The sequence below is a fragment of the Apostichopus japonicus genome, chromosome 11 (assembly GCF_037975245.1).
Source record: "Apostichopus japonicus isolate 1M-3 chromosome 11, ASM3797524v1, whole genome shotgun sequence".
Classification (NCBI taxonomy): domain Eukaryota; kingdom Metazoa; phylum Echinodermata; class Holothuroidea; order Aspidochirotida; family Stichopodidae; genus Apostichopus; species Apostichopus japonicus.
In genome coordinates, this window is record NC_092571.1 from 20,757,063 (window position 1) to 20,781,839 (window position 24,777).

Below are 24,777 nucleotides of genomic sequence, written 5' to 3' on the forward strand. Positions count from 1 at the left end.
ATTTAGCAAAGTAATTTACACTTCAATGGTCATGTCAATAGCCTCAAGGAACATACCCCAGACTTTCCCACCAGCACCCAGCCTCCCCCCCCCCCCTCCCCCACAACACTCTGTACCTTGTTTTACCTGTACAAATCCAAAACCTGAGAAAAGAAGGTAAAACAGGGTGGCATAAATATGGATTGGTCGGATATGAATATGTATGATGTGAAAGGTCAGTTCCTTTTTCCTTTCATCCTTTTTCCTTTCGGTCACAAGGGTATAACATCGCTCGTAATTGTACATAGTCTTTCTTCCGTATCAACTCCCAAACGTTTTCAATTTATATCTGGATGACCGAGGACTCCAGTTTTTTTTTGGGTAGTTTTTGTTTAGAAATGATTATAATTTCCCTAACATTTTTCCGGCCCTCTGTACAAAAAGACAAATCAGACAACGATACCTTCCGGACTCTCTGGCTTGAACGAGACGACTATTTCAAATTCAAAAGCAGCATTCGCCAGTTTCGGGTAGCTAATGTAACTTTGAGGCATCTGAGTGAAGTAAGGCACCAGATCTGTCAAAAGAACAAGGAATAGTACATTTTCCTCTCTCAACAAATACATAAAAATATCTTACTTCAGTATTTCTATCATTTTTTTTGTAATATCATGATGGGGGGGTGGTTGGATTGAGGGAAACTACGTATAAAGCCAGCTTAACCAGTACTCCGTGTTCCAAGTCAAACAGCAGGCTGTCTATTGAGTTAACCTAACACTTAATCTAGACATTTCTGACATGAGGTTTTCGCTTCAAATCAGTCCTAAATGAAGAAGAATCTTTAAACTACCTCAGCCTGGCAAGATGATTCAGCCTCAGAGCTGGAAAGTGTACAGTTGCCTCCTCAATTGTTCACCCATCTACTTTTTAACTTTTAAGTAACACTTTCCAAATGAAAACCAATGAGGCTGTCAATATGGTTTACAAAGTCCATGGACATCATGTTAAACATCAACTGCTAAAAAATTGTTACAGATGGTCAAGATAAAAGCAGAGGACTCATAAACACTGAATCAGACCATAACTATCAAGGACTGCAAACTCTTGTTAAAGATGATGCAGACAAGACAGAGGGCAGGGGTCAGGGGTGGGGGGGTGAGGGGGAAGATGAAACTATTAGAATCTTTACCTCCAATGATCAGGTTTGCTTTGTATTCCACTGTTCCTTCGTTGTTCGTTGCTGAACAGACGTACGTTCCTGCGTCTTCCTTCTTGACATTTCTCAGAGTCAGGACACCGCTGTCGATCTCAAAGTCGTCTGGGAAGAGATCCGAGTCTTCTTTGTACCAAGTGATCTCGGGGAACGGGAAACCGCTCGCAAAACACGTGAAGACCACCGAGGCACCGATGGATACGGACCTCGTCTCGGGCTGGACACTGATTTGGGGGGCGGCTGCGGAGACAAAAAAGAAGGGGGGTGGAGTGTTTTTCATCCGAGGAGTAGATATTTTGTGGGCTATTTATTACACTTTTCGGTTGACTAGCTGAGTGGCATTCTCACTATCATTCATACCGTATAAGCAAAACCTTGAAAAATGCTGAGAGAGTAAATTGATTAAAAATTAAAAAAAGTGATTCTATAAGATCTATAAAATTTGCTACAAATTCGAAAATATAAAATATAAGTTTAATAGGTGGTCAATGCCTTTACATTATCCAGATGGAGTTTTCTCTTTGTTTTTGAGTTGCAATAACTACATTGCTTCAAGAAGATTATTCAAAATAGCTGTGAAGTCACTTCAGTCTATTATTATTAAACACCTCAGTCTTTAGAAGACCAGCCTATCATGTGTAAACATAGGTTCATGGATAGGTGAGGTTCATTGACGATGTAATTGTAGTAACAAACACAGTAAGATCATTGCTATAGTGACCGCAGAACTGGTGTTTACCCTACTGCTAGTAATTACCCTATGACCGGGTGAAATGGAAATCAACCTAGGAAAAAAATTATCATGTGACGCCGGTGTTTTGACCGTTTTACTTGGGTCCTTTTCATTAAAGGGCAAGTACAACTAATGTGTGTATCCATCAAACATCAATGTGCATCTCAGACTGTGGTGATTCCTTTGCGGTGAACACGACTCTTGTGCAGGCTGTGTCCTACTCACCTTGAACATACAGGAGCACCTCAGATGATCTGGACCCAACGGCATTGGTAGCCGTACATTTGTAGAGACCAGAGTGGGACAGCTGAACTTGTGGAATGGTGAGTAAACCGCCCACTATCTCCACGGTGATGGGTAGCTCGCCATCTATCTTAGTCCAGATGATGACTGGTTCTGGGTCACCGTTGGCGCGGCACTCAAAGTTGACAGACTCCCCGATTGCCACAAACTGGTAGCCGGCATTGACAGTGATAGCAACGTCGGGTGGAGCTGTTGGAAATCGTACGAGAAAGAACGAACCAGAGAATTGTTGAAACCATTTTGTCATACATCGTCAATGAATATACTCACTGAAGATGCTCTGCAAGCAACTGGTGTACTTACCGTCCAATCGAGTTGTATACACCGTATATACAGCTTTCCTGAGTCACTGATGCCATGCTAATGGCTGTTAATGTTTACCGCCACCATGCATACAACTTGTGGACGTTCAAATTAACAGCTTTTTGTACCATTTCATTCACTTGTCATTTAGCCTTTGAAGAAGATCCTGCTAGGATCGAAATGTCAGGCCAACTTACTTTTACACATTCTCTTACACAGGCTCTTTAGGGAAGGCTCGCAAATTTAACCGGCGATGATCGAAGGCCCAGCCAGCAGCACACCACTGCTCATTATGCAGCCTGCATATCGCTCACGCTTGAGTGCACACACCCACGGTAACTCCGTGAAAGTAATGAGCATTGAGCTCCCAACACAGAAGCGCTGCTATTGTTTGTAAACAAAAGCGGTACTTGCCTTTTCCTGTTCTGTGGTTTTTACGTAACAATGGCACTCTGACCACAGTAGAAGGAGATTTATTGAAATCTTCCTGAACTATTTTCGTATCGAATGTTTCAAAATACTTTCAGACTTCTTTTCCTGTACAAAGTATTTTCATTCACTAACACTGATCCATCTCTCTTTTCTCTACTCGAACAGTAAGTTGGTACACCTTTCATATTTTACGAAAGATCGAGCAAAATACTTTCGATAAATTCACGCGAAACTGGCATAACGTGCTAAGTGCAACAAATGTCATGTAAAAAAAGCTCTAGTACACCCATTTATGAATAAACCATACGACCACATCTGCTGTTAAGCGGGGGGAAAAGAAAGTATTTTCTAGAATTTCCACACAAAAAAGAAAAAAATAATTATCCTACCATAGTTAAGAGTATAGTACATAGCCTAACCACTTCGTCGGTTACGGATCTCACGTAACAACAAAAACACAACTAATTGTATTTTGCGAAGTTGACGTTTTCTACAAGGACATGGAAAAAATATTGAACATAGAGAAATTACCAATTGTGTACGAACAGTAAGTTGGTACACCTTTCAAAATTTACGAAAGATCGAGCAAAATACTTTCGAAAAATTCACCCGAAACTGGCATATCGTGCTAAATGCAAAAAATGTCATGTAAACAAGGCTCTAGTACACCCATTTATGAATAAACCATACGACCACATCTGCTGTTAAGCGGGGGGAAAAGAAAGTATTTTCTAGAATTTCCACACAAAAAAGGAAAAATAATTATCCTACCATAGTTAAGAGTATAGTACATAGCCTAACCACTTCGTCGGTTACGGATCTCACGTAACAACAAAAACACAACTTATTGTATTTTGCGAAGTTGACGTTTTCTACAAGGACATGGAAAAAATATTGAGCATTTAGTTAATCATGCCAAGTGGCCTAAAACATGGGATTGCAAGGTTTACTTTGATAAAGATGGCCATACTGTAGCTATTGGGGCCTTGATATCGTGCTATGTATGTATGGTATAGACTGTGCCTCGTGTATCATGGGGAACAGATTGTTTTGTTCATGCGGATGAGTCGGTTAGCTTGAGGTGTGTTTTATATACATCCATGGTTTTACTTTGTTACGGGGATATAAATTTTCTTGAACGTCTAAGATAATATTTCGCATAACTTTACCGATTCTTTACTGACTGACCTAATTAATTCTAGAGTGGAGTCAAAATAGTTTACTCCATGAAAAGTTTTTTGGAAACGTGCCAAAAATGTTAACAAACAGGTGTTAGACAGGGTTGTAAGAAAATCAACAGCACATATACAGTAGCCTACCGTGATATTTAAGTAGGGGTAAACACTGCAGTTAACTTGTAAACTGATGTACGTATAAAGCACGCTGTTTATTGTTAGGCAGTCTAGAAACGGGGCTTTGCCGAACGTAGTTTGTTTCATAATATCGTCAGTTTTGTAAGTTAAACTTTTTAAAGATTGTAAGACAGGTTAAATCTCTTTTCATTTTATCACATAATATAGCTACTCTAACTTGTCTCTAACAGCAGACTGTTATTTTTGCCTGGCTCTGATGAAATACTACTATCTCAAGTAACGTTGGCAAGTTGCCAAGAAATAAATGTCACGGAATGTGATACAAAAAGTCATATTACCCATTCATGAAGGCTTCAAACGCAAGTTTTCAAACATTGGTTCAGTGTATAGTACAATTACAACTAGTCATACCGTTGTAGTCTGGACCGAATTTATGCTTTATGCTAAACGATCTGAACAAACGTAATTTCTCAAACTAAATTAAAATTATATCATTCATGACTTCGTTACAACTAAAGCCAAGTAAGTCTACTATGAATAAGAATTATTCGGTTTCTTTATTAGCCATTCCATTTCGTAAAGCGCCATGCAATAACAATTTTTCTTGCACAAGTCGCGAACTGTTCAGGTTTTTTACAACCCGAAAGCAGCTGCGCAACGTGAAAGTAAGATCACGCACATGTCTTAGCCTACTGTCTGACTGCATGACTCACGTGGAGGTGATTCTGCATACAGATACGTACGAGAGTTTTAATGGTTAGGCTATATATTTACTGTCATTTCAATAAACTGTTTATAGTACGAATGAAAGAAAAGTCCCCACAGGTTTGAGAGATTGTCTAGAGCATTGATGATGTAGGTTTTTGTGTATTAAGGGATTCAAGACCAAACGGAGTGTCTCCGTTAGTTCAATTGCAAAACACGAAATAAAAAATAGCGATGAAAGCGCCACGTAAAATTCATGTTTTGAGCACAAACTGTCAGCAAAGTACACACAACTGTGTAGTAACTCAATGCAGTTACAGTAGCCTATATGTAGTAGCTTTATTGATAAACAATTCTCCAACATGCAGAGAAAATTCTATAACCCTTTTGCGTACATCCTGGACCAAAGTGACCAGTTCATTGTCTGGTCTTCTTTTGTGCATAAGAGGCTTAATTTGTGGTCTCATAGTCAAGTGCATACAACTGTCCACTGACTCTTGGAAGGCAGGAAATGTGTGCGTTCAAGCATGACTCATTACCAGCTGGTTGCTGTGCTCATTACACTGGATAGCAACGGTTGGACCTGCGATCATCGCCGGTTAAATTTGCGAGCCTTCCCTTAGTGGATAAGCAGTTTGTTAACAGTTTTATTTTACTTTTCATTTCATTCAGTGACGAATCCAGGATTTTTCACATCGAAATATCAGTAGATTTTTCAACTATGTACCTTGCTTTGAGCGAACTTATATTTGCAGCTTATTTTTAGTGCCTCAATAAATTGAGAACATGGGATCTCCCTGGAAACTAGTCAGTCATGAAGCTGTGGAATATCGAGAAGGGTTGCTAGCCAATGTTTCAGATACTTTGTCATATAACAAATATTTCTTCATTTAACTTCTCCAGATGGAGGAAGGATGAATTTAACCTATTTTGAGTTGAACATAATCAGTTCATGAAGGGCATGAAAACTAAAACAATGAAAGCCCAGAGTTAATTAACTCAGACAATTAGCAGCCAGGAGTAAATATCGATAAAATGCAGACTAATTAGTTAAAACTGGGCCAGGGATGTGTATAGACAAAAATAAAAACAGAGAAATGCAAAATTAGTTCTCATTTATACAAGTAAACAAAATAAACACAAATAAACAGTAAAGAAAATTACTTCAATGTAGATTCATGAAAGACATTATTTCTTTACCTTGCAAAGCTAACCGCGCAGATATCTTCTTTGAACCAGCTCTGTTTGTGGCAGTGCATACATAAACACCATCATCTCCTGGTTGAAGATTACTCAAACTAATCAGGAAAAATAAAAAATTTGTAATCAGTGAAATATCATTAATTAAGAAGATACTTAAGTTCACAAAGACATTAAACAGATCTCCTTACATTGATGCTATAAGCAATTATTATTATCATTATTTTTTTTAGAGGGGGGGGGGGGTTAACTCAGCATATTTACATTAGGAATCATGAAAAACACCTTATTATTTGTACTTAAAGGAGATATTTCTAAATTTACTAAATTAATAGTAATCAGCAGCAGAGCAAAAGTGGTTTACATTATTCTTTTTTAACATTGGTTTTCATTAAAAAAAAAAAAAGTCTCAACAAGATTGGTAATATTTGAAAATGGATAGCACGCCCACTTAAACGGAAGAGGTTTACACGAATGGAGAGACGCAGAGAAAAGGTACAAGACTGGAAAATATATCAGTTGATAAGTGAATAATGATAGTGTGGACTTACGTGAGTATTCCGTTTTGCATGCTATGAGAGATGGGTAGAGAGCCCCCTTCTTTACTCCATATGACCTGTGGGGGTGGGGAACCGGTGGCCTGACAGTGGAACTCTACAGAGGCACCGACTGCCCTCGTGTCTGAACTGGGTGTGATGGTGACTTGTGGTGACACTGCAGAAATAAAAAACAATTCAGTTGAATGATCAAAGTATTGAGAGCAAAATACAACTTCCATTCCTTGTCTTAACTCTTTTGAGTTACACGGAGGTTCCTATTTCTGTTTAAGCTGTAGGATCCAAATTACGTCAGGCAGACAATAGGCATGACTGCAGAGATACTCCCTATCACTCAATATTGATGCATCCTAGCTGAGCAGGATTTTGCAGCTGCTGCAGCTTTTTCTTTATTGACATGTTGCCTTGTTTAACAGCAACAGGATATCCAACTGCTCATCATGCCTTGTGACAGGAAACCTATTGCACAGAAATATGAGCCTGGGGTAAAAAAAACAATCTCAGAATTTTGCAAAAATTGAGGTATAGGCTCCAGTTTGCATATGCTACAGTGTATTAGGATAATAGTTTTTGTCACCAAGGTAGAAAATAAATCACGGATATTCCGCCAATTCGCGGAAAAAGCTCATGCCTGAATATTACTCTTATTGGGTGACATCTTCTGTGAATGTTTTGTAGGTCTTGGCTCGTTGAACATTTAAAGCATTCTGCAGAGAGCAAGTTTTTTACCTTGCACTGTGATTGATGCGAATGCCTCGGATCTGCCAGCTTCATTCTGGGAGAGACATCTGTATTCTCCTGCATCTGCAGCCGTTACCTTGGTGATCTCCAGCATGCCATCTACATCATGGGCGTGAGGAGAGAGTTGTCCTCCGACCTGAGGGAATGGGTGGGTCAAAGTTTAAAGTATTTGTTGTCTATTTCATTCAAAAGTAAACGATATTTATATACTTCTAACATGTAACATAAAGAAAATGATGATGTACCGGCAAACTGCAATATATGATAATACTAGAGAACAGTAAGATATGACAGTAATAGATAACTCTATAATGTATATACATATATGATAAGACTAGCAAACTAACACAGTACTGTACTATAGAAAACTGTATAACGTAAGATAATACTAGAAAACTAACATTGCACAATACTATAGAAGACTGTATTGTACATGCAGTGAACACATCTAGCATTAACTAAATTAATTCAAATGAGTGGAAAGCTTACATAATGATTGAAAACAGCTTCCTTACCTTGGACCATTCGTAAAAGATTGGATCGGTTCCGTCGGCCATGCACGATATCCGGAAGAATGATCCGGCTGTGACCGTCTGACTAACTGGCATCACCGTGGCGATTGGTGGTGCTGTTGAATATTATCATAAAGAAAAAAAATGTTGACCTCAGCTGATCATAGTTACCAAGATTGGTTGGGAAGAGGGAGGAATAGGATTGGGAGTAGGAATAGGGGTGGGGGGTATGGGTAGGGCCTAGACTACAGGAAGGAGAGGGTCGAAGTAAACAAATTCCTTACACAAGATATAAAGAGTGACTAATTCTTGCATGAATCCAAACTCGTTGCCAACCACACAGTAGTACTGTCCGCTGTCTTCTGATCTGGTAGCTGGGAAGGTGAGAACGCCACCTGAGACCGACACGACACCGGGCATCGGCTTTCCTACTCGTCGCCATGTGACACTGTAAGTTCCTACCGGGGATCCTGGTGATAAAACACAAACAAACGAAAATGTTCATTGGTATATGTATGCCTTGTTTAGAATAATCATGTTTCTAACAATCTTGTTTTCTGACGTTTTTGTATTCTTCATTAAAGGGAGAGTCTAATTGCAGTCAATATTAGAGAAAAATATTCCACAACGATGCAAAATTTGAACACCATATTATTCCCAGTAACACATGCACATGTCCATTAGAATAGATACATATACTTGAAGTGAAACCGACAAAATATGTACGTAAACTTATAAAGATGATACCAAACAGATCATGGATGATATTAAGTTAACTTACCTGGAGATGAACAAGTGAAAACCGCCCTGCCTCCTTCAATGATTGTCAACTCCATAACGTCAATCGCAATCTCTGGTGGTCCGACCGGGGCAACTTTTTCGGCAACTGTGATTAGGAGTACGAAAGTGATCAAATGAGAGAGGCAAACTAGTCAAAATATAAAGTGCTCACAGGGCTGCAGCTTAATACAGTCAGGCTGCATAGGACATATCTTTTGTTTCCACATTTCACATTATTGACGCTGCTAGACTGCCGAGATAACCTCTATTGTTTTATATTGATTCAGCCTTGCCAACTGGGCTGCAGCTTAATACAGTCAGGCTGCATAGGACATATCTTTTGTTTCCACATTTCACATTATTGACACTGCTAGACTGCCGAGATAACCTCTATTGTTTGATATTGATTCAGCCTTGCCAGCTGGGCTGCAGCTTAATGCAGCCAGGCTGGTAGGACATAATCTTTTGTTTCCCCATTTCACATTATTGACACTGCTAGACTGCCGAGATAACCTCAATTGTTTGATATTGATCCAGCCTTGCCAACTGGGCTGCAGCTTAATGCAGCCAGGCTGCATAGGACATAATCTTTTGTTTCCACATTTCACATTATTGACACTGCTAGACTGACGAGATAACCTCTATTGTTTGATATTGATTCAGCCTTGCCAACTGGGCTGCAGCTCAATGCAGCCAGGCTGGTAGGACATAATCTTTTGTTTCCCCATTTCACATTATTGACACTGCCAAGATAATCTGTTGTTTGATATTGGTTCAGGGGATTTTGTAGCTGTTGCAGGTTTGCTTTTTTTTACACTGGACATGAAATAAGTTTAGTGATGCCCCTAGCATATGGCACCTGTAGATTGTTCATATTTCTTGGGCTGGTATTCTATTATGTGCATATTGGCACATATGTTTTATGTGTATACATTTAATTCAGTGAGCACATAGGTGTATATATGTATATACACACATAATATAAATACATGTCACATATATATTGCTCTGATTGAAGTGTGGTCAATTTATCGTTGTATTTTTTATGTTAACAATCCACCAAACTATTCCAAGCATTCTGTAAACTAAAGAGATATTTTCAGTAACACATTACAGACCAAAATATGGTGCATTATATTGCTAAACCACTATTGCTATAATAACTGGCATATCTTCCATTGTAGCATATGCTCAGTCTGTAGAAAAAGTTTCCAAAATAATCTCAAAACTTGCCGCCTTATAAATAGTCATGGAAGCTTATATTAAACTGAGTTTTTCATTGTTGTTTTTCATTGCTGTTCTCAAGGATGTTTTCTAAGTTGTTTTTCAGTGTTGAATTTCATTGTTGTTTTCTATGTTGTTTTTCATTGTTGTTTTTTATTGTTGTTCTCAAGGATGTTTTCTAAGTTGTTTTCAGTGTTGAATTTCATTGTTGTTTTCTATGTTGTTTTTCATTGTTGTTTTTTATTGTTGTTCTCAAGGATGTTTTCTAAGTTGTTTTCAGTGTTGAATTTCATTGTTGTTTTCTATGTTGTTTTCATTGTTGTTTTCTATGTTGTTACTTTTAAATTATTTTCTGTTTTTGTTTACTCAGTCACTTGCTTTGATTTAACATTCATTGTTTTTGTTTATTGTCCATCATATGTATTTCTGTTATTCAAGACAATAGATTTATTGCCAATCTGCTCAGAATCCTGTTATTTGGGACATTGGATTTATCCAAAACAGTTCCTTATTCTATGATTGTCCTTGAGTAACTTCCCATTTCAAGACAATTGATTTATTGTTACTTCGATCAGAAACCTACTATTTAATACAATGGCTTTATTGCCACTCTGCTCAGAAACCTGCTATTCAAGACAATAGATTTATTGTCACTCTCCTCAGCAGAAACCTACTATTTAAGGACAATTACTATTTCAGTTCTTATCCACGAGATACTTACCATTCAAGACCATGGATTTCTCCACAAATCCTGCAGCGTTCTCTGCCCTACACACATAAGTACCAGAATCTTCGACCCGAAGCTTTGGTAGGTAATAAACGGCTCTACCTTCTTCAAAGTCGTATGAGTCCATCAGTGTCAATCCGACCCGGTCGTCTCTCTTCATCCAATGGACGCTAGGGACCGGGTCACCTGTGCCGTAACATTCTAAAATGGCCGGCTCCCCGACTTCGTATTCTGCTGGGTTAGTCTCTGGTGAAATGGTGATCTGTGGAAGACCTGATAAAAAAAAAACCAAGAATGTGATGGTGAATAATTGTATTATCACCAAGGTGCCAGTTGTGACAATTGAGCACCGTATTCTGTTTAAAACCTTTCTGTTGACCAAAAATTATTTCCGAGTGCTTGAGGTTATGTCATAACAATGAATCAAACACGAAGGGTCTTATTTCCGAGTGCTTGAGGTTATGTCATGATTAAAACCTGAAGCATCTTATTTCCGAGTGCTTGAGATTATATCATAATGAATCAAACCTGAAGCGTCGTATTTCCGAGTGCTTGACATTATGTCATAAGAATTAATCAAACCCGAAGTGTCTTATTTTCGAGTGCTGGAGATTATATCATCATAATGAATTAAACCTAAAGCGTCTGAAATAGTTATCAGAGAAATTATGAAAAAATATATAAATACTCTTTCATAAGTATTCCAAGATCAAGCCTGGGGACGAAGAGCCCAACCAGTTTGATCCACTCTCAACTGCAGTCCAGTTACATCGAGACTGTAAACGTGTCATTTTGATGATGTTAGGTTAATATATCACACTAACATACAAGCACACACACCTACTACGTACTCACCTAATACCAACAGTGTGATGGATATTTGAACGGATCCAGCTCGATTTGTGGCCGTGCAGAGGTAGACTCCCTGCTCATCTGATGTTATTTGAATTATCCTCAGAACTCCATTCTCCACCTTATGAAAGAATAGAAGAAGAGGAAACGAATATGAAAACAGAGAGTTATTGTGTAATATTGAATGGTAACAACAACAAAAATTAAAAAAATCTCACAATTGAATCAGTTCTACAAAGACTTTCAAGTCTAAATAAATCAAAATTTCACATTCTTGTGAAAATAAACAATTTTCATACTCTGGTTTTTGGATGAGTGATCAATTATTTTTGCCTTCCAGGGCTCTACTATCTTCTGTGTTGGATTTACCTCACTCAATTTCGTTTGGCCACCTACCGACTCTGCCTTCTGTTTAGTCCCCCCTCCCCCTCCCCTCCCCTCCAGCTCTCGCTTCTGTAACCAACTAACCACTTCCTGCTCCATCCTCCCCCCACCACACCCCCCCCCCCCCCCGCAGCTGCCATAACTTCATCAGCCCACCTGTTTGCTTCACCATTACAGTCTAACTTTCTCAAACATACCAGGGTATTTCCTGTGAATGGTTCTCCACCAGCCCTAGTCCAAACAATTTCGGGAGCCGGATAACCTGCTGTTGCACGACATTGGACCTGTACGTTAGTGCCACTGGTGACAGCCTGGTTGGGTATCGGAAACACCTCGGCATTAGGAGGCTCACGACCTATAGGCAAAAGAGTTTGCATAATGAATGACCATGAACCATTGTGATGCTAGACACTCAAGTGAATCCACCTTTCACTGAAGATGGAATCTGTGTAACTATGGATGAACAAAATGCTTACACTAAGAAATAAGTCATTAAACCCAATCTAGTGTGACTATGGATAAACAAAATGCTACATCAAGAAATCAGTCATTTTAAACATGAACTAGTGTGACTATGGATGAACAAAATTCTACATCAATGTATAATTAAACCCAATCTAATGTGACTATGGATGAATTATTTTGGCGAAGGTCTTCGAAAGTAACATTAGTAAGTTGTGCTAATCTTTGTCCCATTCCAGCCCTTGTTGCTGTCCACTTAACATCCACGAGTGAACAACCAGAGTGATCCCAAGATGTTGATCAACACAGAAACTTAGAAGAAGGTAAACTTAAATTTCACAGTTTGGAGCACAAAGAATCCAATTCTCTGCTGACACTGCCAATGGTAAGACAATATACTTTGATTATGTGTTTTCAGTTTAGTCCATCTGTAGGGGGGATGGTGGGTTGGAAGGGGGGGAGGGTAGGGAGAGGCCATATACCAAGACACAACCCATGTATACCCTTCACCTTTGGCTACACATCTCCCTGCATTTGATAATTTTACATAGAATAACTTCTGATGTTGGTGTAACCTGTCACAGATATAAGGTGCCGAAGATATAAGGTATTTTGTTAGTAGTAGCAATGATTAGAACACTTAAAGGAGATAAATATATATATAATATATATATATAGAGAGAGAGAGAGAGAAATCCAAACCGTTTATATCTGTTGGTCACCAATGATTGACCCAGTATAAAAATAGTGTAACATTAAACCTAATTTTATCAGTAACAGCTTACAACCATAACTGTGACAAACTCCCCCAATGAAATAAAGCAGGGAGAGTATACACCTTTGTAACCTTAAACAAGGGGAGAAAGCAAACCTCCATGAGCAATTCTTAAAAAAAAAAAAAAATACCAACAAATACCCTCGTTTATTAATTAAATGCCTTCCTTCGATATACAACAGAATGAGTAAAGGGGAGGGGGGGGGGGTAATCATTCATTTTTCTGTGTATTCACCAATACATTCTCGATATAGTACAAGTCCATTAATACATACACCAGATGGTTATACTGGCACCAACACCACCAAGGATTCCCTTTAAAAAGTTACATTATTGTAGTGTTTTTTATGTTTTCTCCTGTTTTATAATCCTTTTTTATTGGTTTGTTTTGGAAAAAATTTTACCAGATGAAATTTTTGAGGCATTCCTTCTAAATCTGGTCAAGAAATGAGCTTTGGAAGAAGTGAAAGAAAGATGAAAATATTAATGAAAATATTAATGAAAATATAAGAAAATAAGGAAGTGAATTAAGTTTTGCCAAATAATAGAGGAACAAACTAGATTACATTCCTCTGATACAAATAAGAACGAACTTAATTCTGGAGTAAGGTAGAGGTAAGTGGGCCTGACGTTTCCAAGCTAGCAGGAACTTCTTCAGAAGATCCAGGCCTACTTACTTTTACCCATTCTCTTAAACAGCCTCTTTAGTGGATACGCAGTTTGCTAACAGTTTTTGTTTTATTTTGAAGAAAGGTAGAGCAAAGCAAAACTAAACAGTTAATGAAATTGCAGAAGGAAAGAATTTGTCCAGACCCAAATCTGGGAAAGTTTCTAAGAAATGAAGCTAAGCAACTCCAGAGGTCAAAGATACAGAAAATTTTAGATAAAAAGACAGTTAAACTTCAAATCCTTCACCAAAGAAAAGCCTTTTTTGTTGTTATGCTATTCTTGAATGGTGATTGAAAGCAGAGTGTATAAAAATCTATCAGAGTGGGGGGGGGGGGGGGGTGAAGCCCCAATTTTTTGAGGAAGTCCAATTTTGAGGTGATTTTTGTAACATGCATGATGGCCGGGGAACAAAGGCTATGATCCTTGTTCAATCCCTCAACACTACATACGAATGAGAAAATATAAATCATGATTAGTAGATTGGAAATTGGTGGCAAAAATTTAAAAAAAAAGACTTATTCTGAACTAGTGATTCAATATAACGATGAAACTGTGTTTCTTCTACTAATGCTTAGTGGCTGAGAGAGAGGAGCTTGAAGTTTCCTTTACAGGTTAAAAAATGATAACTAAAATAATATTACAAAGAAAAAAATGAGGAGGACTAGGGTCTATACCATGTGTATGGATGTCTCAGTGACTAAACAAAATGAATGTTTGAAGGAATTATCTTTACAAGCCAAGCAGGGACTATTTTGTGCAAAACTCGGCATTAAAGATTACATCCTTCTCAGCCTGGCTGCAGGAATGCTGCAGCCCCTTCAGCATGTCAACTATTGACATGGAACCTAAATGATGTTCATGAAACACCAAGCTGCTTGGAATTTGTTCTACTTTACAGGGTAAACAATGAACACTGAAAAGAGGACGAGGGTGAGGGGGGGGGGGGGAGTGCGGATATCATGTGTATGGATGTCACAGTGAATGAACAAAATGAAAATTTGAAGGGTAGTTTTGTCTTTTTTTGTCTTTTTTTTGTGAAACAAAACAATAAAAATAAGTCGAAAAGTAGACAACATGACGGAGTGGGTTTTTAATGGAAACTAGTAAATTATTCAGTCTCTGAGATCTACAAAAACAAAACAGTGACATAAAGGAAACACAAGATATCAAGGACAGAGTTATTTGGTTTGTTTCTGGAAGACAATTTGACTTGGATAAAACTTGTCAGAATCTTTTTCAAGCTGTTTCAAGTTTGTATTGATTTTGATTACCATTTAATATGAGAATCCCCATTAAAATCAGCTCCTCTAGATCGAATAATCGCGAGAAACTTCGAAAATATTTTCATATTAAAAATGCACTGGCAACAAATCTAAAAACAAAAATGAAAACAGGGACTGCTCAAGAATCGAAGTGCATTTTGCATCACATATCCAGGAGAGGGTCTACTTTGATTCAATTGCCTTCGAAAGCTGAGTAATAATCAGTCAATTGGCTTAATTATCACAAACGGGTGACCAATGGTGTCGAGAGCCAGCCCCCAGGGCTAATCATGTCACTATTTGAAGTATATTATGAATTGAGCTTACATTATCCTTTACTGGATATTTCCCCGGGCCCCAGGCTATAGTCCCCATGACTCCCCTCCCCCTGACCCCCCCAACCCTCTTCAAGCCTGTTGGTGATCACCCAAACCCAAACAAATTGCTTTCAATCATCGAGTGTTGTTTACTTCTACAAGATGGCAACAGAATATTGAAAGAAAACACAATATCATGGACAGTGGTTTGTTCCAGAATGAGTCTAAAATTTTGTAGGAAAAAGAAAGTTGATAATACCTTCATTAGCTGGTAAGAATACTTCAAAAGGGGAACGGAAACGAAATAAAAAATATGTAAAGAACTCCAACAGGAACCGACTTATAGTTAAGACCGAAAAACGTTTCAAATTTTAACAAACAAAAATGATTTCAAAAGATGGGTGTAGGGACTACGGATCACACAGAAAAAATAATTTGTTGGATTTGTATCAAACCATTGAGTTGTCGATTAACCTCTCTCGTTGGTGTAGCAACTGGTCACATGTGGGGACTGTCACGCCAATGTACTTTCACACAAACATGACAGATAAGTATTAAACAGAATAGCAATATTGAAAAATATAATGGATAATTTTCAAACCACTTCTTTTCTAGTGGAAATTCCACTTCCATAGTTCGTCAAGAATCTATAATGACCTGCCTGGCAAATTGGTTAGTTATATCTTTAGAATGAAAACCATTTTTGCGTTTAGCTTCCCAAGAGCAACACAAATATCGTACAAAACAATTTTTTCACCTCAAATGCAGTGGCATGTTTAAAATGCGACGAAGAAATGTTAAAACTGTATTGAATGTAATACACCCACTGTACCTTGTCAATGATTGCGCCAAAGAATTGGGCGCAAAAACCTTATGTGAAACAATGAAGCACAGAATGACAAACTAAGAGTGGCTGCTCTGTTAGAAAGGCATTTTTATCACATTTTGGTGGCAATATAAAAATTTGAAATACAAAGAGAGTATTAAATTTCTACTTCAAAGATTTACTGTTTGTGATTAATGTGATTATTCTCTCCTGTTTGATATTTTCTTTCCTCGACAAGAAAACCAAGACCATGACGTAGAGTGTGACTTACGTTCTACGTCCACAATGACACTAACAGCTCCTCTGCCAAATATATTTTCCGCTGTACATGTGTATACATCTCTGTCCTCCAGTCTTATGTCAACGATTCGAAGAACTCCGTTCCTCTCCTGATAAAAGTGAAAAATAAATTAAAACATAACAATTTTATTGTTATAAATTGGCCAATTATTACAACCCAAAGACCTTTTGAAGATATCTTCTTTTGTTTTTCTCTCTTGCAAAACAGTTAATGTATACAATAGCCATTTTGATGAAACAATGGCATTGCTGAAAGTGGAGATTAATCAATGTCACACAAAGGATGAAAAATACTTCTTGCCCAAAGGGATGGTTTTTGTAGGGCACAGAAAGGTGTATACAATTTGTTAATACCACAATAAGTTTGGGTAGGATAGTATGGTTGGGTGGGTGAGATATTTCAGAACTGAACAGGGGGGCACAGAGGTCCTTCAGGAGGCACTTCTCATAGTCAATACAGACATTATCTAGTGTTCTCTAAACAATCAATACAGTACAGTGTTTAAAATCTCATCTCGAAGCCCACCACCACCCCTCATCCTAGTGATCTGGCCTACTTTAAGGAGGTAGAAATCGGGGACAGATTACCTGCATGTTGGAACCCAATGCACGTCCGCCGGCCCTGGACCATGAGACTGTGGGCTGGGGGATGCCTGTAGCGTTGCAGATAAGGTTCAGTGTCGACCCCTGGGAAACGACAACGTTCTCTTCGCCTGCGAACACGACAGGTGGGATGCCCACTTCTGCAGAAGATGTCAAAAAAGATTGTCAAAATGAGACAAGCCACAGAAACGAAGTTTAGTTCTCTTTTTAACCGAATTTAAAATCAATTTTAAAAGAGAAGAGAGTATTTTACAAGCTCTTTTGAAATCTGTCCATGACCAAAAAAGAAAAGAAACAATTTGGAATTAGTATGTTGAGTTCTGTATGAAAAATTGAATCCAGTTTAGGAGGAGAAACAACCGATAGTCAAATGGCTTATATCGATTTGACCACGGCAAGGAGAAAAAAATAAAGTCAGTGGGGCGGTGTTCTCAATTTCTGTTATCTATTAACTTTACAAAAAGATGAAATTCTCAGCTACAAATTCTATCTTTTTCTGTGTCCAACTTTTGTTTATAATTTCTCAATTTCTCAGCCTTTTGAATAATTTAAATGCTATATAGACCAGGGCGATGGTAGTTTCCATGGTTACGTGCCATTGTGCTTCAGAAAACATCTCACAAGCACGATTCACCTATTGAGAACAACATACTAAACCTCTTGCCTTTAATTTAGGAACCTGGGTTATTTAAGGACAGTGAAGACCTAGTACCCATAAAACATGGGAAAATGAAACAATAAACATCCAATTTTCTTTACGGTCGTCTTGAATATACTGATTTATACTTTGAACAAGCATCATTTGATTTTTCTACCTTCTTGAATATTTGACATGCAGACGATCTTTTGCTGTCATCACCCTTCTGTATTTGATTCTAGGGATGGATGAAGCACCATCTACCGCAGCCCAAAGTCTCTTACCTCTAGTGATGACCAAGGTAGCAATTTCGCTGTCAGAACCGAAAGCATTCACTCCATTGCAAACATAATCCCCAGCATCTTCAAATGCAGGCCTGTAAAATGTCAGTCGGCTTCCGTCCACAACTGCGTTTGCGCTGAGGGTACCACCCAGCTTGGTCCATGTCGTCGCTGGGGTGGGGTCGCCCGTCACGGAACAATAGAAACTGGCCAACTGGCCCTCCTCCACCTCAAGGATTGGTGGGTTCACGGTGACCACCGGTCGGTTAGATGCTGGGAAACAAAGTGAAGATAACCTTGTAAGAGATAGACAAACAGACAGACTGACAGATACATTACACGTGGCATAAGTTTGATTGTCTCACAAAACCACAGGAAACTATCCACTACTGCTACAGTGCAGGTAATGGTATCATGATATAGACTGGTACCAATATCAGAAGGATTGGGGATACTTAAACATGACATTACTTTTGGAGCAGTAGGCTAGAATATTGGACTAGTGATGGCAACTTGTCCAAAAGAGAAACTCCCAGGGCTGAATCAATATCAAACAAAAATGAGATTATCAATAGGCAAAAGGGGGACTTTTTTGTGAAATGCTCAGCATTAAAGATAACCTTCCTTCTCAGCCTGGCTGCAGGGAGGCTGTAGCCCTTCATTATGTCTACTATTCACATGGTACCTAAATGATGCTTGGAATTTGTTCCACTTTTACAGGGTAAACAATGAACACTGAGAAAGTTAAAGATACCTTCCTTCTCAGCCTGGCTGCAGGGAGGCTGCAGCCCCTTCAGCTTGTCTACTATTCACATGGTACCTAAATGATGCTTGGAATTTGTTCCACTTTTACAGGGTAAACAATGAACACTGAGAAAGTTAAAGAAACCTTCCTTCTCAGCATGGCTGCAGGGAGGCTGCAGCCCCTTCATCATGTCTACTATTGACATGGTACCTAAATGATGCTTGTAATTTGTTCCACTTTTACAGTGTAAACAATGAACAATGAGAAAGTTAAAGATACCTTCCTTCTCAGCATGGCTGCAGGGAGGCTGCAGCCACTTCAGCTTCTCTACTATTCACATGGTACCTAAATGATCCTTGTAATTTGTTCCACTTTTACAGTGTTAACAATGAACAATGAGAAAGTTAAAGATACCTTCCTTCTCAGCATGGCTGCAGGGAGGCTGCAGCCACTTCAGCTTGTCTACTATTCACATGGTACCTAAATGATGCTTGGAATTTGTTCCACTTTTACAGGGTAAACAATGAACACTGAGAAAGTTAAAGATACCTTCCTTCTCAGCCTGGCTGCAGGGAGGCTGCAGCCCCTTCATCATGTCTACTATTGACATGGTACCTAAATGATGCTTGTAATTTGTTCCACTTTTACAGTGTAAACAATGAACAATGAGAAATTAAAGATACCTTCAACGTAGAGGATGGTTCTTGTCGTGGACATCCCTCCGGCATTAAAGGCTTCGCAGAAATATTCGTCTTCGTCGGTCCTGCTGACCTCCGGTATAATGAAGACGCCGTCCTCTATGATTGCCTCGAGACTCAACTGGTTGTTCCTACCACGGGTCCATCTTAGATCAGGTATGGGAGTTCCGTCGGCTGTACATCTAAATTCAACTCTGTCGCCCTCTGTCACCCTCTGGAAACGTGGGCTTATCAGTACGTTGAACGGTGCGACTATGCTGGCTGTTTCGGGGTGGAGAAATAAAAATTGAACAGTGTTAAAGTCAAAAGTAAAATATTCCATGATGACATCTCTGTTTTACATTTGTAACCAGTAAAACCTACACACAATTCCATGTATAATTAAAAATGCTTGTGAGTCTTATCACTTTGAGTCATATGGAAACTTAAATATAGGATATATTAATTACTTATGACATCATAGTTTATTAACAACCCTCCCATTTCTGGACATATGTCAATATTTAAGCAGTATAGGAAGTTTAAGACTTCTTTATTTCAAATTTTGTTTCCTTACATCATTCATGGTAATAAAGATGATTCACTGTATATGTTAAACGTCTCTCATGCGAAAGCCGGACCAAGCCACGACCAATCTTGACAACTATTGGAAAGTCTTATCACCTATGTCTTCCTTTGCCTCACTAAGTATTTAATTAATTAAATATTGTTCTCGACACATGATCATATTAATGCTGAACGTCTTTCAGCACGATACTTAATATCTAAAGTGGATTATTGGAGGGAGTGGTAGAAGGTTGAAGGGTGGGTGGCAGTAGAGGGGGGGGGGGGACAGTAGGGGGGACAGTAGGGGGCTAAGCAGTTGTAGCATTCAAATTACATTGCTAGTTGATGAGTTACATGTTGTACTGTGTATATAGTTCAGTTTGGGATGACTTTAGTCGGAGAGGCAGAAATCGTGAAGAGACGTCTGCTGCCCTCAATATCTAGAGGTGTTTACTTACAAACGACTGAAACCGTAGCGTAAGCTGAGACCACGTCGAAGAGATTTGACACGGTACAGACGTAGGTGCCAGAATCGCTGGGTACAGCATTGGTGATGGTAAGCATGCCCATAAACTCCTTGGCCCTCTGTGGGAGAGGTCCTCCCTGTTTCATCCATGCTACTGTGTATGCGACCTGCACAAGGAGAACGTGGAAATGCATAGAGATTAGCATGTATACAAACTAAAACTAAAACAATCTATAACAAACTAAAACAAACTAAAACGAACTGCAAGTTATCCGTTATTTTGTACTTGTACAAGATAGCCTATAGAGATTTTACTTGCGTGTTTACATTTTGCGGTCAAAGGTTTTGAGAAAATGATTGTTTATATATGATGGAAGAGCTATTAAGGTCCTATGTAAAAGCACTGCTATATCATACATCCATACATTTTCATGCTGTGATTTGACTACGTCACATGGCTCTGTTTTATGTTATACGAGATAAAACAGTTACTCCCAAGAATACTTTTAGTTCAGTCTTTCATAAACCGTGTAGGCAAGAGAGCAACAATTTAGCTCTTGAATGAACTGTGGCTTGGCTAAAAGCTGTCCGAGCATTTTCAAAAGCCTTATAGGAACTAAACATGCTCGTGCTTAGACAAGCGCTCAGAGAGAAAAAATAGAAATTAAATATGTCCGTAGTGTCATGTTGATATCAGTATTAATATTCATGGGTGGATACATACAATAATTCAATTTTACTACTTAATGGTGAATTTATGGATACTTAGAGGAAGAAAAGCTTGGGAAAGCCATGTCCTCACCTCACTGCTACCTCGGCAAACGAAGGTGATGTCACCACCGATATCGACAGTTAGGCTCTTGGGTTCTTCGATGATGACTGTCACGACTGTGTCTGCAGAATACAACAAGAGCAACGACACAAACGCTTGAAGGCACTATACAGACTCAAAAATTGTTAGATATGCTAAAACTGGCCACCAAGTTTAAAACCTCCCTATAAAGGGAGGAGGCATAAAGGAGCAAAAGCAATATGCGGACATAACTTTAACATCTGACATTTCCTAATAGTGTGATAATCTTTGTGTTCGCGTAACTTTAACAGCTAACACTTCTTAATAGTGTGATAATCTTGGTGTTCACATACTTTAACAGCTAACACTTCTTAATAGTGTGATAATCTTGGTGTTCACATACTTTAACAGCTAACACTTCTTAATAGTGTGATAATCTTGGTGTTCACATACTTTAACAGCTAACACTTCTTAATAGTGTGATCATCTTGGTGTTCACATACTTTAACAGCTAACACTTCTTAATAGTGTGATCATCTTGGTGTTCACATACTTCAACAGCTAACACTTCTTAATAGTGTGATTATCCTCGTGTTCACATAACTTTAACATCTGAAATTTTTACTTATACTGTGACAATCTTTGTGTTCACAAGCTTTCATGTTGACATAACCTGGGTAAGACATTCCTTCCCTAATATTTGGTACCATCAAAAACAGTTCTTCAGAAAAACAAAAAGTAGAGAAGAAGAAAAAAACTATCTGAAATGATTATCATTTGGCTATGATTAATTCAATGTTCTGGTCTAAACCATGAAAGCACTTTAATTGATAAGAAAGGGTTTAACAGATATTTGATGACTTTATTACCTGTTACAGTCAGGTCACAACGGGCCTCAGCAACGCCTTGCCCTGTCTCTCCTCTGTAATAAATTCGGCAGATGTACGCACCGTTATCGGATGTCATTAGATCTCTTATCTGCGAGTGAGGAAAGACCAAGGAGAAGTTAGACGGTCAATTACTACAGACTTTCAATCCTGATCATAACCAATTTATTTGATTAATATTTAGATTTATTGCATTTATTGCATTTGGACAAAACTGTAGCTGGTCCATCCATGTGTCTAAAGCCAACTCCTCCTTAATCAGAAAGTTGTCCATCACCACATTCTGACAGAGGTATTTCTTCATCATTTTTTTTTTCAAATTTACAACAAAAAAAAGGAACAATAATTTGACCTAATATGAAGACCAAATAAACCAGAAAATAATTTAATGGATACTTAATTAGTATTGTCACAGAGGCTTAGTAGCCATTAACTGCACACTGCCTGATAAAACCGCCGCAGCAATCAACACGACTGCTGTATATTAACGTGAAAATCCTAGGAGGAAGTCAGGCAGTGGGGTTGTGCTTACAACTACCACTGACCAAGATTTAGCCTGTTGTAAGACGACTACAGTTGGGCAAACTCGACATGTAGCGGCTCCTCAACCGGCAATCACCAGCCAACTGTCTCACTGGCCATACTATTAAACAATGAAATACTAGTCCAGTACTCCGAGACCTGCATTGGTTGCCAATTCATCGCCGGATAAATTACAAGCTCATTCTGCACGTTTTTCGCATTCTAAATGATAAATCTCCGAGTTATATGACTGATTTGGTGAAACGCTACATTACGGTCCCAAAATCATCTATCTCTAGTCATTCCTCGTACCAACAAAGATACATATGGAGATTGTTCGTTCAGTGCAGCAGGTCCTAAACTCTGGAATTCTCTTCCTCATCACTTGAGGAATATCACATCTATTGACACTTTTAAAAAGCATTTGAAAACTTATCTGTTTAGGCTTGAGTATATGCATTAATCATACTGTTGTTTTATTCACATTACTGTGCCCATTATTATGTATATTTTTATTTGAATGTTCTTTATTGTGGTTTAAAACCCTGTCTTATATCTTTTTTTACTTTTATTGCTGTTGTTATTAATGTTATGTTTTCTGAAGTTTGGTAATTTTATATTCCAGGTATTGGTTCTTTTGTACAGTGCTCTTGGCCTTGTTTTCTTTCATGATAACAGCACTTTAATATATGGTATTTATTATTCTATATTTTACTAGTCCCCTTTTCGTCTCGAGTGTTTCGTACTCACCAAGAGGCTGTTGTCACTCTGTTGGTACGCTCTGCCGCTAGGTAAAGGTGCACCATCTTCTCTGACCCACTCTATTTGATCGTATTCACCATCCACGTTACAGTACATGGTGACCGAGGTCCTGACGATGCTGCTAATCTGGGCGGGTGTAACCGTGATCTCTGGAACCTTAACATCTGAAAACGTGAAAATATTTATCAGGTTTAAAAAAAAAGCAGAGCTCTGGTTGCAACTACAGGAAATCAATTTCCAGCTATATATACAAACACAGGAGTTAAAAAAAAAAAAAACATTGATAGTTGCTCTGTTATATAAATATCACACCATATGGAGCTTCAAAGGGTCTGAGAAATTTTGTTTGGTGAAAACAAATAGCAACGATGCCGAGGCCGTGAAATCTTTCACAGATACATCAAATTCTAACCCAATTTGCTTACAAAAATCTGGTCTGGCGATGTTATTGTCACGTACATGATTAGCATATTTTGTAAGCTAACAGCACCATTTCTAGTAGGCATGATGGCCCGCTACATGAGGAATTTAACTGAAGAGCAGCAACAGATTAAGCTTAGGAGTTTTGAAACAGATAAGGGCTGTGCTTCCTGTTTCTTTTCTTGGTTATTTGGCGGTTATTTTCAACATTTCACTGTAAATAATGAGACTGCTGCACAATACTCGATGGCAACTGACTGACTTAAGACAGCCTTAAGCAGACATGTAGTGCTAGTACAACACCATTAGTATATGTAAAAGTAGAACTTCCCTTGGTATGTATACCAGTGTGAGTACAATGCTCTAAACATGAGTACAATGCTGAAAGCATGAGTACCCAGTATGTACTTTTTGCATTGGTTTCTATACTACCATTGAAAATGCCCTGAGTATGAGTACAAGTACAGGTAGAACTTTCTTGGTATGAGTACCAGTGTGAGTACAATGCTTTAAACATAAGTACAAATCATGAGTATGAATATGTACTTTTTGCATACTTCCATTGAAAATGCCCTGAGTATGAGTACATGTACAGGTAGAATTTCCCATGGTATGAGTACAGGGCTCTTAGCACCAGTAAGATCATGTAATTTGCGTTAGTTCTTATACTATTCTTGTACTAGTACAGGTAGAATTTCCCATGGTATGAGTACAGGGCTCTAAGCACCAGTAAGATCATGTAATTTGCATTAGTTCTTATACTATTCTTGTACTAGTACAGGTAGAATTTCCCATGGTATGAGTACACGGCTCTTAGCACCAGTTAGATTATGTAATTTTGCATTAGT

The 24,777-nt window shown here is 38.5% G+C and overlaps 1 protein-coding gene across 4 annotated transcripts in view; it reads right to left on the reverse strand.

The window, feature by feature from the left end:
• Positions 1-24,777, reverse strand: part of LOC139975614 (basement membrane-specific heparan sulfate proteoglycan core protein-like) — a 181,990-nt gene that overhangs the window by 20,440 nt on the left and 136,773 nt on the right. For all 4 annotated transcript variants that reach the window (XM_071983660.1, XM_071983658.1, XM_071983657.1 and 1 more), the window contains 20 exons: positions 23,498-23,673; positions 22,208-22,316; positions 21,348-21,439; positions 20,538-20,712; positions 19,519-19,794; positions 18,094-18,363; positions 17,158-17,312; positions 16,541-16,658; positions 12,156-12,313; positions 11,578-11,695; positions 10,717-10,995; positions 8,773-8,877; positions 8,276-8,461; positions 7,995-8,107; positions 7,468-7,615; positions 6,733-6,895; positions 6,182-6,279; positions 2,151-2,417; positions 1,169-1,432; positions 443-556 (listed from right to left, as the gene is read on the reverse strand). In XM_071983660.1, the coding sequence (XP_071839761.1) occupies positions 443-556; positions 1,169-1,432; positions 2,151-2,417; positions 6,182-6,279; positions 6,733-6,895; positions 7,468-7,615; positions 7,995-8,107; positions 8,276-8,461; positions 8,773-8,877; positions 10,717-10,995; positions 11,578-11,695; positions 12,156-12,313; positions 16,541-16,658; positions 17,158-17,312; positions 18,094-18,363; positions 19,519-19,794; positions 20,538-20,712; positions 21,348-21,439; positions 22,208-22,316; positions 23,498-23,673 (3,384 nt within the window). The remainder of the gene's footprint in view (positions 1-442; positions 557-1,168; positions 1,433-2,150; positions 2,418-6,181; positions 6,280-6,732; positions 6,896-7,467; positions 7,616-7,994; positions 8,108-8,275; positions 8,462-8,772; positions 8,878-10,716; positions 10,996-11,577; positions 11,696-12,155; positions 12,314-16,540; positions 16,659-17,157; positions 17,313-18,093; positions 18,364-19,518; positions 19,795-20,537; positions 20,713-21,347; positions 21,440-22,207; positions 22,317-23,497; positions 23,674-24,777) is intronic.